This window comes from Panthera tigris, chromosome A2 (genome assembly GCF_018350195.1).
Source record: "Panthera tigris isolate Pti1 chromosome A2, P.tigris_Pti1_mat1.1, whole genome shotgun sequence".
Taxonomy (NCBI): Eukaryota; Metazoa; Chordata; class Mammalia; order Carnivora; family Felidae; genus Panthera; species Panthera tigris.
The window spans coordinates 8,094,572-8,108,176 of NC_056661.1; the positions used below are offsets into that span (position 1 = coordinate 8,094,572).

The 13,605-nt window shown below is 54.9% G+C and overlaps 2 protein-coding genes across 10 annotated transcripts in view; both read left to right on the plus strand.

Annotated features, from left to right (window-relative positions):
• The first annotated feature begins 215 nt into the window (after window positions 1-215).
• QTRT1 (queuine tRNA-ribosyltransferase catalytic subunit 1) lies at window positions 216-8,631 on the plus strand. 2 transcript variants are annotated; one of them, XM_042978176.1, is made up of 11 exons: window positions 216-769; window positions 1,005-1,073; window positions 1,172-1,310; window positions 3,711-3,789; window positions 3,917-4,032; window positions 6,540-6,678; window positions 6,928-7,003; window positions 7,132-7,241; window positions 7,330-7,417; window positions 7,526-7,711; window positions 8,613-8,631. In XM_042978176.1, the coding sequence occupies exons 1-10, from the start codon at window positions 527-529 to the stop codon at window positions 7,676-7,678; spliced, it is 1,212 nt and encodes a 403-aa protein (XP_042834110.1). In that variant the 5' UTR covers window positions 216-526; the 3' UTR covers window positions 7,679-7,711; window positions 8,613-8,631. The 2 variants fall into 2 exon arrangements, with proteins under 2 accessions (XP_042834110.1, XP_042834109.1); XM_042978175.1 differs by lacking the exon at window positions 8,613-8,631 and having other exon boundaries at window positions 7,526-8,609.
• Window positions 8,632-10,039: 1,408 nt separating this feature from the next.
• Window positions 10,040-13,605, plus strand: part of DNM2 (dynamin 2) — an 89,686-nt gene continuing 86,120 nt past the window's right edge. For 3 of the 8 annotated variants that reach the window (XM_042978173.1, XM_042978170.1, XM_042978172.1), the window contains exon 1: window positions 10,040-10,345. In XM_042978173.1, coding sequence (XP_042834107.1) covers window positions 10,185-10,345 — 161 coding nt within the window. In that variant the 5' untranslated portion in view covers window positions 10,040-10,184. The remainder of the gene's footprint in view (window positions 10,346-13,605) is intronic. The other 5 variants (XM_042978174.1, XM_042978169.1, XM_042978171.1 and 2 more) reach the window with 3 other exon arrangements.

Sequence of the window (13,605 nt, forward strand, 5' to 3'; positions counted from 1 at the left end):
ACGGACCGCGAGATCGTGACCTGGCTGAAGTCGGACGCTTAACCGACTGCGCCACCCAGGCGCCCCTGAAAGTTTTTATTTTTAAGTAATCTCCACACCCAACGTGGGGCTCCAACTTAAAAGCTAGAGATAAAAAAAAAAAAAAAAAAAAAAAAAAAGCTAGAGATCAAGAATTGCATGCTCTACTTGGTTAGCCAACCAGGCGCCCCTTTTACAACGTTTTTAATGCTGAAGCAGTGTTATTCGCTGCATTTTATAGGGGAGATTATCGCTTAGAGAGGCTTTGACTGTAGAGCAAGTAAGTGGCCGGGTTGGGATTCGAACCCATAACCATAGTTGTTTCTCTGTAACACGCCCCCGCCCCAGAAGCGAACTGAGCACTCCGCGGGGACGAGCGCGCCGGCGTCTGTTGCCATGGTTCCCGGACTCCCTTCCAAAAGGACAGCCCGCGCCGCGCGTCACGTGACTTTGGTCAACATGGCGCCGCCCAGGGTGTTGCAGTGTCCACGTGGTTCCGTTAGCTAAGATGGCGGCAGCTGTTAGCCCGACGTCCGTGGAGTCGGCCCCCCGGATAATGAAGCTGGTGGCCGAGTGCAGCCGATCTAGAGCCCGAGCAGGGGAGCTGCGGCTGCCGCACGGGCCGGTAGCCACTCCCGTGTTCATGCCAGTGGGCACGCAGGCCACTATGAAGGGCATCACGGCCGAGCAGCTGGACGCGCTGGGTTGCCGCATCTGCCTGGGCAACACCTACCATCTGGGCCTGAGGCCGGTGGGTGGGTTCTGCCTTGGTGGGGCGGCGGCAGAGAGTGGGGAGCACGGACACCTCCGAGGCACGGGCACGCCTCTAAGTCAATCGACAAAGGCTTATTGACGCCCCCGGTGGCCCAGGCCTTGTGCTGGGCGTGAGAGAGCGGCGGGGCCCGAAGCTGGCCAGCCCTGTCCTCCAACTCGAGCCGTCAGGGTAGCCCTCGCCTCTAACCTGATCCTTTCTTCCCCTAACCCAGGGCCCCGAGCTGATCCAGAAAGCGCACGGTCTCCACGGCTTCATGAACTGGCCCCACAATCTGCTGACGGTGAGGTGGAGTCGGGGCTGGGATCCCAGGGCACTTCTCAGAGGTGGAGATTCTCCAACTCCACCCCCCTGACGGCCCTGCGGTGGGATTTCCCCCAGGACAGCGGCGGCTTCCAGATGGTGTCTCTGGTGTCCCTGTCCGAGGTGACGGAGGAGGGCGTCCGCTTCCGCTCCCCTTACGACGGCGACGAGTCCCTTCTGAGCCCCGAGAAGTCCGTGGAGATCCAGAACGCCTTAGGTGAGCGAGTCTCGAGCCGCCTCCTCTTCCCCTGCTTCTAGGGGTTGGAGGTGAGGCGGGCCCTTTGCTTACGTGCTGCTTGGCTGTGGGTAAGTCACTCCCGCTGTCTAAGCTTTGGAAGAGCCAACTCAAATGAGGATAGCGCCCGGGAATAATGACGTAATGTTTGTAAATCTCTTAAGCCAGTGCCTGGCATGTAGCAGCTTTTATTATTTTTATTGCTGTTATTTCTCTTAAATGGCAAATTAGTCGGGCAAAGATATGTTGAAATAAGGGGGGCAACAAGGGGAGAGTGAGGAAGCTTTAAGTCCCTCCCATCTCCATCAATATCCCTCACTCCTTGATAAGGACAATGAACATTTCTCTTTTAATATGTATTATATGTAATCGCTTTTGGCTAAAATCAAGTGTAACATATATATATTATACATCATATAGTTTCTCACTGTAACTCCTTCCCTCCCCCCTTCCCCCCCCCCCCCCCCCCCCCCCCCCCCCCCCCGCAATTTGCTTCTTGAAGAAATGGGTTCTTTTCCCCTGTAGTGTTTCACATGGTCTGAATTTTGCGGATCACATCCCCATGGTGCTGTGTGACAGTTTTCTTCTGCCTTCTAGATTTACTGTAGGTGGTAGTTAGATCTAGAGGTTTGAGCCAGATTCTAGTTCTTGTGTCCTTTGGCAAGAGGGCTTCATAGGGTGTATATTTCCATCCGGGAGCTGGTAATGTCTGCCGGTCGCTCCCAGTGAACCATCAGGCTCTTTGCCTGGGAGTATCATGCTATTAGGAGTTCCAAAATGGTAATGTTCTTTTCTTCATTTATCAGCTAGATTATTTCTGTAAAGGGAAAGGTGCCTCACCTACTCCTGAGAGACCAAGTAGTTCAATTCATACAGGGAAAGTGGGATTCCTCCTTTTCCTTCTTTTCCGGTTTTCATGAATTGATTACTTAACATCCTCCAGCAGTAATGAACTAATCTTTAGTTTTTTTAGGATCACCATGAAATCATGGGTTTAAATGTCGTTGATGTGTCTCACTCTATTGCAGCTGGATCGAGCCTTATTGATCCTTTTTGTGTCTGGCTTATTTCACTGAGCATAATGTCCACAAGGTTGTAGTATATGCCGGGATTTCCTTCCTTTTTAAGACTGAATAAGGCACTCCCTAAATTGGATTTTCGTAAAAGATTATAATTGTCTTCGTTTTGCTTCCAAGTAGGTATGCCATAAGTGTAAGAAAAAAACCTTTGGTTTTGAGAACTTTCTAGATTTTGGAATTGTGGGAAAGGAACTTTCTGTGAAGGGTTAGACCATGATTTTTTTAGCCAGACCTCTGTTGGTGGTCACTGGGGCTCGCATGGTGCTATTGCCTGCCACACCCTGGCGAATCACTTTGTGTACACAACATTTTGCTCTTGAAGGGTAAATTTGCAGAAGTGGGATTTATTCTATGTGCCTGGGCAGGATTTTAGCTGCCCAGGGTGAGGCAGGATCAAATGTGCATTTTATTTATTTATTTAATTTAATTTTTATTTTTAAAATTTCTGTTAATGTTTACTTACTTTTGAGAGAGAGAGAGAGAGAGAGCGAGAGCATGCGTGGGAACGTGATAAGCGGGGGAGGGGCAGAGAGAAAGAGGGAGACACAGAATCCGAAGCAGGCTCCGGACTCTGAGCTGTCAGCACAGAGCCCGATGCGGGGCTCGAACTCACAAACTGGGAGATCATGACCTGAGCCGAAGTCGGACACTTAACCCACCGAGCCACCCAGGCACCCCTTGTTTATTTATTTTAAATGCTTATATGTTTTTGAGAGAGGGAGAGAGAGACAGAGTGTGTGTGCGTGTATACGGGGAGGGGCAGAGAGAGAGTGGGACAGAGGATCCAAAGCGGGCTCCATGCTGACAGCAGAGAGCCCCATGCAGGGCTCGAACCCATAAACCATGAGATCATGACCTGAGCCAAAAGTTGGATGCCCAACTGACTGAGCCACCCAGGTGCCCCAAACGTGTATTTTAAAAAGTTCCCTCTGGCCATTGTATCAACAGCCTGGGGGATTATGTGGGAGTCAGCAAGACCCAAGGAGGGACATCTAGGGTCCAGCTTGTCCCCAGTAGGAAGTGAGGGCTTTCCCAGTGATGTGCTGCTGCTTCTTTTTTTTAAGCAAGTTTTTTTTTTTAAGTTTATTTATTTATTTTGAGAGAGAGAGAGTAAGGGAGGGGCAGAGAGAGAGAGAAAGAGAGAATCCCAAGCAGGTTCCTCACTGCCACTGCAGAGCCCAATGTGGGGCTTGATCTCATGAACTGTGAGATCATGACCTGAGCTGAAACCAAGAGTCTGATGCTTAACCAGCTGAGCCACCCAGACGTCCCCCAGTGATGGTGTTTCTTTCTCACCCCCCAGGTTCCGACATTATCATGCAACTGGATGATGTGGTCAGCAGCACTGTGACAGGGCCACGCGTGGAGGAGGCCATGTACAGGTGTGTGTGTGTGTGTGTGTGTGTGTGTGTGTGTGTGTGTGTCCGTATGTGCATGTACCGGGAGGGGATCATAGCCCTGGAGCCTTGTCTCTTCACCCTAGGGCTCATGACTGGGTCCCTCTTCCAGGTCAATCCGCTGGCTGGACCGGTGCATTGCAGCCCATCAGCGGCCAGACAAGCAGAACCTCTTTGCCATCATCCAGGGCGGGCTGGACGAGGATCTCCGGGCCACCTGCCTTGAAGGTAGAGCCACGTGCCGGTAGCCGGTAGATCCAGGGCTTGTCCATCACCGAGGGCCCCACCCCCGGGCCTGGCACGTGATGGCACTGACGGGGGTTGTTAATGGGCGGAAGGGATAGCTGAAGCAAAGGCACGGAGGCAGACATGGCAGGAGAATGTTTGCAGAATAATGGTGATTTCAAAAGCTAGCAATTTCATACTGTTCACCAGACGCTATGCCACGTGCTGGTCACAGACTGACCCATTTGGTTTTCGTAACCGTCCTGTAAGGTGGGAACTACCAGGTTCCCGTGGTTACAAAAGAGGAAACTGAAGCACAGAGCTGTTAAGTCACTTACCCCAGCCACCCGGCTTGGATGTTGCAGAGGTAGGATTTGGCCCTAGGTCTTGGGCTCTGGAACCTGCAACATTAACCGAGACACCGTGCTGCTTCCTCCTCAGGGTCAGGAGCGGTGCCTAGGGCATTCTGCTGTTAGTGGGGGTACTGGGGAGCCATGGAGGGCCGTTGAGTGGGAGTGTGACAGGAAGCAAGGGGCATCATGGAGAAATTCAGGAAGCAGAAGGCCCGTGAGGAGGTTGGAGTATCTGCCCAAGGGAAGAGTGCCAGTAAGGTCCATGTGAGGTCTGTGGCCGTGGAGACAAAAGGGGGCCAGAGATGGGGACTCAAAGGCAATAAAGTTTCATGGGCAAGGCTCTGGGTCCTGGCGTTTAGCTGGCTGGATCCACACCTCTGATCTGCTGCCTCATGGCTGCGCACCCTCGGGCAAGTGGCTCGGCCTCCGTAAAATGGGCACATCCTCCCAGTGTCAAGAGGTCAAAGTGAGGTCAAATGGGAAAGTGTGTTCAAAGCGTTGTGCCTGCACCTGACATCAGGATGTTTGTTGTAAAGACTGTCTTTGTCGTCATCCCTTTCGTCCTCAAACTGCGCCCAGTTCTGTGTCTAGTAAGTCTTTTGAACGGAGACCCCCTCCCCGGTCAGAGATACATTTCTGTATTTCTTTCTTTTTTTTTTTTTTTAATGTTTATTTGCGTATTATTAAAACATTTCTTTTTAATGTTTATTTTTGAGAGAGAGGGAGAGAGCACACAAGCGAGGGGGGGAGGGGCAGAGAGAGGGGGAGACAAGACACAGAATCCGAACGGGCTCCAGGCTCTGAGCTTTCAGCACAGAGCCGGACGTGGGGCTCGAACCCACGAACCGTGAGAGCCCGACCTGAGCTGAAGGCAGACGCTTAACTGACCGAGCCACTCAGGCGCCCTAATTTGCTTATTTTGAGAGAGAAAGAGAGAGAGCATGAGTGTGCCGAGCAGGGGAAGATCAGAGAGAGAGAGAGAGAGACACCCACCCAAGCAGGCTCCATGCTGAGCTCGGAGCCCGACGCGGGGATCCGTCCCGTGACTGGGAGATCACGACCTGAGCCCATGTGAAGAGTCAGACGCTTAACCAACTGAACCACCCAGGCGGCCCGGAGATACATTTCATGTCACAGCTCAGTATGTGTGGACATAGAAGAAAGCAGAAACCAAGGCTTCATGAACCGTTACCCTAATGCGTGAAACACTTTCTGGTATCGTGTGTTCTCTCATTCAAGAAAACCCTACCACTCTGGCCTTGCCCCGTCAAGTTCATTTCTTGGCCACCTGCAGGTCGCCGGGCACCGCCCTGACGGTGCTTCTCATTGTGCTCCAAGGCTTAGCTGCACCAGCACCACCCGGCTTGTCCCCCACGACCGCGTCAGAGTCCGCGGTGAGGTGGGGCCCGGGAGGCCACATTTGAACAACCCGTCCCCAGTGGACTCTGCCGTTCATTCCAGCTTTAAAACCTGATGCTCGGACCGGGTCCGTTTCGTCGATGCCGTGGCCTCCCCTGGTCGAACGATACAACTGGGGCCCAAGGCACGCCTGGGCTTTGAGGCCGCACCTGGGTTCAAGTCCAGCTTCTGCCATGTCTGGTCTGGGGTGGCAAGCCCCGAACACCTCAACGGCAGCGTAGAGCTGCAGCCTCTTCTCTGCAATTCTGGAGCCTAACGACCCACTTCTAAAACACGACACCACCCAGGAATTTGCAACGAGCTCATTTGGTGGCCAGACCAGACCTATGTGGTCATTCACCCCTGTTGTTGGGAGTCCTCTGTGTGTTTTGTGGCAGGACCCTCAGAGGATTTGAGGACAGGCCGTCGCCCGGCAGATAAGATGTGCACCGTTCTAAGATCTGGACAATTCTCAGCTTTGAAACACATCTGGCTTCCTCTTAGGTTTCAGCTAAGGGAGCACAGGCTGTGGGCCTCCCCTGAGGACTGAAGGAGGGGATCTCACATGCAGCGGGGACTCGACAAGTGGTAGCTGAGGTCACCAGCAGCCCTCAGACCGACAGACAGACTCTCTCTCTCTCTCTCTCTCTCAATCCCTGAGAGATTGTGGAGGTCCGGGCAGGGTCTGCCCTGGGGTCGCAGAGGAGGAGGCAGACTTTCTTTTGCCTGGTGGCCCCTCACCTTGCCCTGTACCCCCAGAGATGACCAAGAGGGACGTGCCGGGCTTCGCCATCGGGGGCCTGAGTGGGGGCGAGAGCAAGGGCCAGTTCTGGAGGATGGTGGCTCTGAGCACCTCAAGGCTGCCTAAGGACAAGCCACGATACCTGATGGGGGTCGGGTATGTGGAGGAGAGGGGAGCGAGCCCTACCTGTGGGGAGCGGGTTCCTGCCTGGGACGGTATTGGTGGAATGACCCAGCCCTGCCTGTTGGGGGGACTCATGGGTGGGGACTTGGCTTTCCTCTGGGGGTGGTTCAGAGGGAATGTGGCCCTGTCCCCGGGGAGTCTGAGTGTACGTGTGGGGGGAGCGCTGGGTGTGTGACCAGGGTGTGAGGTTCTCTGCTCCCTCCCCCGTGGCCCTCCCCCCAGCTATGCCACTGATCTGGTGGTCTGCGTGGCTCTCGGATGTGACATGTTCGACTGCGTCTTCCCCACCCGGACGGCGGTGAGGCCCTGGGCAGGGGGCAGATGGGGGCGGACCTGGGGGGGTTAAGGTGGGGGTGGGGCCGGTGAGGATGAAGACCTGGTTGATCCACTCCCTGTCCCCCCCCCCACCCCCCCCGCCCCCCACAGCGCTTTGGCTCTGCCTTGGTGCCCACCGGGAACCTGCAGCTGAAGAAGAAACAGTATGAGAAAGACTTCCGGCCCATAGACCCCGAGTGTGCCTGTCCCACCTGCCAGAAGTAGGGGAAGAGGGGGGCCCGGGGGCGGGGGGAGGGTGCGGAGGTGTGCAGGACCCTGCGTCACTCGGCCCTGACCTCCTGTCCGCAGGCACAGCCGGGCCTTCCTGCACGCACTGCTCCACAGCGACAACACCGCTGCCCTGCACCACCTCACCGTCCACAATATCGCCTACCAGGTGGGCCTGTGACCAGGGCGGGCCAGGCGCAGGGTGGTGGTGGGAGGGTTCTGGGCGCCCCCCCACCTCCTCCCCTCCCGGGCTGACGCTGGCACCTACCCCCTGCAGCTGCGGCTGATGAGCGCTGTGCGTGCCAGCATCGTGGAGAAGCGCTTCCCTGACTTCGTGCAGGACTTCATGGGCACCATGTATGGGGACCCCACCCTCTGTCCTGCCTGGGCCACCGAAGCCCTGGCCTCTGTAGGAATCACACTGCGTTGATCTGGTTCCGGCGAGGGAGGGAGGGAATGGGAGGTATTGAGGGATTTTTTAAAATTATTATTCTAATTTAGAGTGTATCTGTGCCTTCTCGGGGAGGTGACCTGTCTAGGACCTCTTCCTCCTCTGAGTGTCATTGTGGCCAATGTCCCCCCGCCCCGCTTCCTGTTGATGATAATAATAAGTAATCATAGCAGCTGCTGATACCTGGGAACCACCTGGCACAGCCCAGCATGTAGCATGTGCCCCAGTGTGGGAGCTGCATCCTTTTTCCTGTGGCTTTGGCCCCCCTAGTCACCCTGAGGGTGGGCACTCTTGTTCCCCGACTTATTACAGGTGAGGAAACAGGCCTAGAGAGGAAGCAGCTTGCCCAAGGTCACCACCGACGAAGTGGCAGGCTGGCTCCAGAGCTCATGCTTTTAGCCTTGAACATGGCTTAATTTTGCCGTCAGCAAACACAGTGATGAAGACAGTAGGTGTGATATGGCAGGGTGCTTACACTGTGCCTGGGACTGTTCTGAACGGTTGTCATGTGTGTGTTTGATTCTTGCAACTTTGTGATGCATGTATAGCTGCATCCCCCATTTTACAGATGAGACTGAGGCTCAGAGGAATGAAGTCACTCGGCCATTATCACCTGGCAAATACAGAGGCCCATGATCTAACCTAGAGATGGCCAATTACAGAGCTGGTACTCTTAGAAGATAAGGGAGTTTTAAATTGGAAAAGTAAGACTTGTATAGGATCCACTATTCTAATAGCATAAAAGTGCAACTACTTTGGTTAGTTTGTGTATTCTTCCAGAAATTTTCCACGTGTACATATTTTTCATGAATGTGGCGTCCTTTACCTGCCGTTCTGTACCTTTTTTTTCCTGTTAGTATATTTGAAATTGTTTACACGTCAGAACATGAAGACTTCCTGTCTTTTTTTACAGCTGTCTCACAGTGTTTATTTAACCGGCTCCCGTGAATGGGTATGTAGGATGTTTCCAGGTTTCTGTCACTGCGGTCAAGGCTACCATGCCAAAACCTTGTCGGTTGACTTTTTGCCCATCTCTCTGAGACGGGGCTTTTGGGTCTTGGAGCAGGCAGATACCATTGGCTGCCTTGCCAGCCTCCTCCCCACTGTTTCTTTATTCCCCTGGTAACTGCCTCATCAGCCCACTTTCTTACCTCCATTCCATCCGACTCCTGTTTGGGCTTTGGCCAATCTATGCCCGCCCCCGGGGATCAAATCACTTCTTTTCACAAGATCCTTCCACCTATCCCCGGCTTTTTTCCCACGAGGAACAAGATTTCTAGTTCACAGAACCTCCAACACTGACTAGAAGATAATCATTTCATGGGGAGAGGATCTGTTGGGTTTCATTGTGGACTTAAAAAGATCACGATGTGCTCTAGCCAGAAAGGCAGGGGGGCAACGTTGCAGGCAGGCATGAGCCAAACCAAGCCGGGGCGTGAGCGAAAGGTATTCCCGGGAAAGGGCCCAGCATTTGCAAAAGCGTGGAGGTGGAACTTTATACGAATGAAAGTGGAGCCAACGCTACAGCGCTACCGCCTCTCTCTAGGAACCACTAACGCCAGATTCTTCAAAACGCATTGAAACGCCGCGCGAGTAGCTGGTTTGCAAGCCCGGGGCCGAGGTGCATTCTGGGACTTGTAGTTTTCTCTAGAGGCCGGAAACTCTGAAGCTACGATCATTACCGGGTCCCACCACGAGGTGTCGCTCTTCGGCGAGTACGATGGGCCTTATCCTTTACTCCAGAAGACACTAATGGACCTGCTACAACAATCATTAGAACGGGGGATTCTTTGATTGACAGGTTCTCAGTCAAAGTCAGGATTCGCAGGTCAAAGCCCGTCCTCTTTCGCTTTGTTGGCTGGAAGCACGGAGTGATATTTATATAAACCAATGGGAAATTCTTAGGGAACTAGGTGGTGTCAAGTGACAAACCAGTCTATGAATCGATCCCTAACGTCACTGGCCTGCACTGTAGACTGGCGGGTCTTCCTGCCAGTAAGACTGTTGGGTTTTCTTGCCGTTCGGAAACTCCCCGCCCCAGTAGGCCGGGCCAACATTGCCTTTTCCCGAAACACCGCCTCCTGGCCTTGACAACTCGCTGCCCGACCCTATTGGCTCTTGCACAAAAACGACAGTTCTTGAGTCCAATGAGGCCACCGCGAGGTCCCCAGGAGGAAGGATCATTCAGCCGTAGCCCTATACCTCATCTTCACTGGCTCCTGTTTACGAGTGGCAGCGCGACCGACCAATCGGGGGAAGTGTGAGGGCTTTGGGCGCAGCCCCGGGGCCCGGGCGGGAGGTCGCTCGGGTCGGGTGTCGTCTGAGAACCGGATGAGGCGGCGACTGTGAGGCCGAGCCGGGAGCGGGCGTCGCGCCGAGGCCCGGGCGGGCGGGGAGCAACGGCCGCGGACGCCGCGGGGCCGCGTCGTTAAGGGCCGGGGGCAGGCGGGGAGCGCGGGGCGCTCGGGCCGGGGCCGCCGGCGCCATGGGCAACCGCGGGATGGAAGAGCTGATCCCGCTGGTCAACAAGCTGCAGGACGCTTTCAGCTCCATCGGCCAGAGCTGCCACCTGGACCTGCCTCAGATCGCCGTGGTGGGCGGCCAGAGCGCCGGCAAGAGCTCCGTGCTCGAGAACTTCGTAGGCCGGTGAGCGAGCGCGGCGGCGGCGGCGGCGGCGGCGGGCGGGCGGCGGCCTAGGGCGCGGAGGGCGGACCGGGAATGGCGCGCCCTGCGCAGCCGGCGTAACTGCGGCGCTTGCGTGCCCGCGACGGGGACGGGGACAGGGAGGCGGGCTCTGTGGGACGCCCTGGGCGGAGGGCTTCCTGCATGGGCTGCGGAGCCGGCTCAGACCCTTGGGGGCGTTTCGCCGACGGGGGGGCGGGGGCCAGGAATTGCGGTGGACCGTCGCCGACTCTCAGATCCCCAGCTTTCGTGGCTGAATTCTACCATCTGGTTGCCTGTGGGTCAGGGTTAGGTCCCCCTTCTCTCTCTGTCTGTCCGAAACCTGCCAGCTAGGTACCTATTGGTTCGACCCCTGCGGTCTGGCTGGCTGTTCATTTATCTGGAGCAGCCCATGCCGTCTGGTTGGCTGTCTCTGTCCTCGATAGAACTCCTTGCCACTACCATTTGGCTGTCCATCTGTCCAGTCCCTCAGGGCAGCCCCCTGCTGCCTGGCTAGCTGTCTAGGGTGACCTGTGCTGTCTGGCCGCCTGTCCGTGCCGCTCGCAGACTTAGCCATCCCTCTGTTGGGTTGCCCTGGCTGGCCTCTGCCGTCTGACTGGCTGTACCCTAGGGGACTCTGTTGTCTGGTTCTCCCAGGCTAACTCTAAACTTGGTCCCTGGCAAACGCTGGCTTCTCTCCCAAACGGATCCCTTTGTCTGTCTGTCCGGGTGTCCGTCCTTATGTTAGTCTGCCCATCAGTGCCCTGGCAGTTCCCCACTGTCTGGCCCCATCTCTGTAGTCCTGGGTGGGGTGGGCTGGGCTGGGAGCATGCTGGGAACAAGGGAGCTGAAGGATGAAACTTGAACTCCCCTATCGGTTGGAAGTAGGACCCTGGGAGGGGGTACTTTCTGCAGGATTCTTTCCTGGCCCTTGTCAGGGTGCTCTTGGGGTCAGCTCCCAAGCAAAAGTCTGCAAATTGGGGGCCCTCTTTGGAGCCTGATCAGGCCTTTGGGCAGCCCTGAGAAGCCTCGGTTTGCTCATCTATCCAGTGGGCAAACTCCACTCTTTGCCCGGATTCAGGAAGCTGCTGATGAATGAGAACTGGCAGTGAGCCCTCCAGGGGTGTTTGGTTCTTTCTTCTCCCTTCCCCCGCCTCTTGCCCTTCTGCCTCCCAGATGGGCTGTCACTTCTCCATTCTGGGAACGGCTCCATTTGTGCCTGTGGCTGCCAAATGATAACATCCCAGTCATCATCGTTGTTGTTGTTATCTGCAGTAAGGGTTAATGTTCATCTCGAAGGCTCCAGGCTGAGTTCAGTTTGTCAGCCTCTCGGATCCCACAGGGAGTGAGAGGGGTGGAGGTTCTGTTACCCCACCTTAGACACGAGCAGGAAGGCTCAGAAAAGCCTCATCCTTGGCCCAAGGGCACCAGGCTAGTGCTCAGTGGTGCCCAGCCCCACCCTGCCTTCCCAGAGGCCTGGAGTTTTGCTCTCAGCGGCATGAATTTCCTCCTTTGCTGCTTTGTCTCTGGCACCTTGCCTGTTGTCCACTGTGGCGGAAAGGTGTGGACCTGGGGTCAGCTGGGCCGGGGCTGAGCCTTGGGCTGGGCTGTGGGCCCCTTTGCATGGTTATTTTCCTGCCTGTCCACCCAGGCTTTACCTGGACACACAGCAAAGTTCTGTTTCATTTGCCTGGTGACCTCCTCGCACAGGTTGTCTGGCCTCTCTGAGCCTCAGTTTCCCCCCCTCCCCCCTAAAAACAGGGTGATGGTCCCTCAACTTGCCATTCTGCAGTGACCTGATTTGTTGAAAGTGCTTACTTAGCACGGTGCCTGGCACACGGTAGGTCGGCACGGCCAGACTGTTATTCACCATGCTGGTCCCTCCCATATCAGCAGCAAACACTAATCAGAATTAAAGTGCTTTCAAGTTATGCACTGGACTGCATTTAAGCCTTCTGAGGCTGACACTGCTATGGTCCCATTTTACAGAGCAGACAACTGAGGCTCAGCTGAGCCCTCTTGCTCAGAGCTGTTCAGTGAGGAATTGGGGGCTCTGTGTTGGGGACCTTGGGTCTCTCTTCCCTGCCTGCCTCTCCTCAGTGTCTCTGCCCCTGGCCTTTCTCTCTTATCCACCCACCCAGCCATCTAGTACCGAGCTGGCTCCTGTGGCAACCTTCTCCCAGAAGCCTGCAATGTGACCTTGATCGTTAAGAGCATTAGTTCAGGGCCTGAGAGCCAAAGTTTTAAAAAAGCTTCTCGGTTATGGGTTGCTCAAATGGAGCTAACTTCTTTTTCTTTCCCGAGTGTGGGTAAGGTTTCTTAGCTACCAAGCCTTGCCACAGGGGGACAGCGGGCTGGCCCTCGCTTTGAGTCCCACTCCTCCTTCTTGTGAGTTTGGCCAAACTGTTGCAGCTGAGGACCTGTTTCCTTCTTTGCGTTGTAGACCTTTACAGATGACATCTTGGCTAGTTTCAAAGAACAAATGAGAGAGTAGTTCCAGGGCCTGTTCCCAGGGGGTCAGCACGGGCTGCTCTGTTTCATTGCCTCCTCCTTGTTGGTTTTCTTTTAAATTTTTTTTTTTTTCAACGTTTTTTATTTATTTTTGGGACAGAGAGAGACAGAGCATGAACGGGGGAGGGGCAGAGAGAGAGGGAGACACAGAATCGGAAACAAGCTCCAGGCTCCGAGCCATCAGCCCAGAGCCTGACGCGGGGCTCGAACTCACAGACCGCGAGATCGTGACCTGGCTGAAGTCGGACGCTTAACCGACTGCGCCACCCAGGCGCCCCTCCTTGTTGGTTTTCTAAGACTGTGGTCCAAGCGAGATAGCTCAGCCTGTACCAACTCAGCCTGTACCGGGTTGCAGATCAGTGGCCCTGGGGGCTGAAGCCTGCTTGCTGGTCTTTTGTTTCACCTGCATGGTGTTTAAAATACTTTGTTCTTAGCTACCAACATTTAAGTTTTGCATCAAAATTCAGGTTTTTGCAATGCTTAGCAAACACCCAAAGAGCCTCAGAGTCTAGTGGTGTAATAACACGGGCTCTGGGCCTTAGGCCAGGCTTCATCGTGTTTGCCTGTGTGACTTTGGCCAAGTGGACTCAGGTTCCTTTTCTGTAAAATGGGGTGATAACTACTAGGCAGTCCCTGGGCCGGCTGTGTGAGTTAACATGTGTTGAGTGCATTGACTCTATACCCATGGCAGCTGTCGTTTTAGTCGTCATATTCTGGCCTTCCTGGGCCTGAGA

Coding starts and splice junctions, on each gene's coding strand:
- QTRT1 (XM_042978176.1), top strand. CDS start 527: ATGGCGGCAGCTGTTAGCCCGACGTCCGTGGAGTCGGCCCCCCGGATA. Junction 6,679..6,927: donor CGATACCTGATGGGGGTCGG/GTATGTGGAGGA, acceptor CCCTCCCCCCAG/CTATGCCACTGATCTGGTGG. Junction 7,418..7,525: donor TCCACAATATCGCCTACCAG/GTGGGCCTGTGA, acceptor TACCCCCTGCAG/CTGCGGCTGATGAGCGCTGT.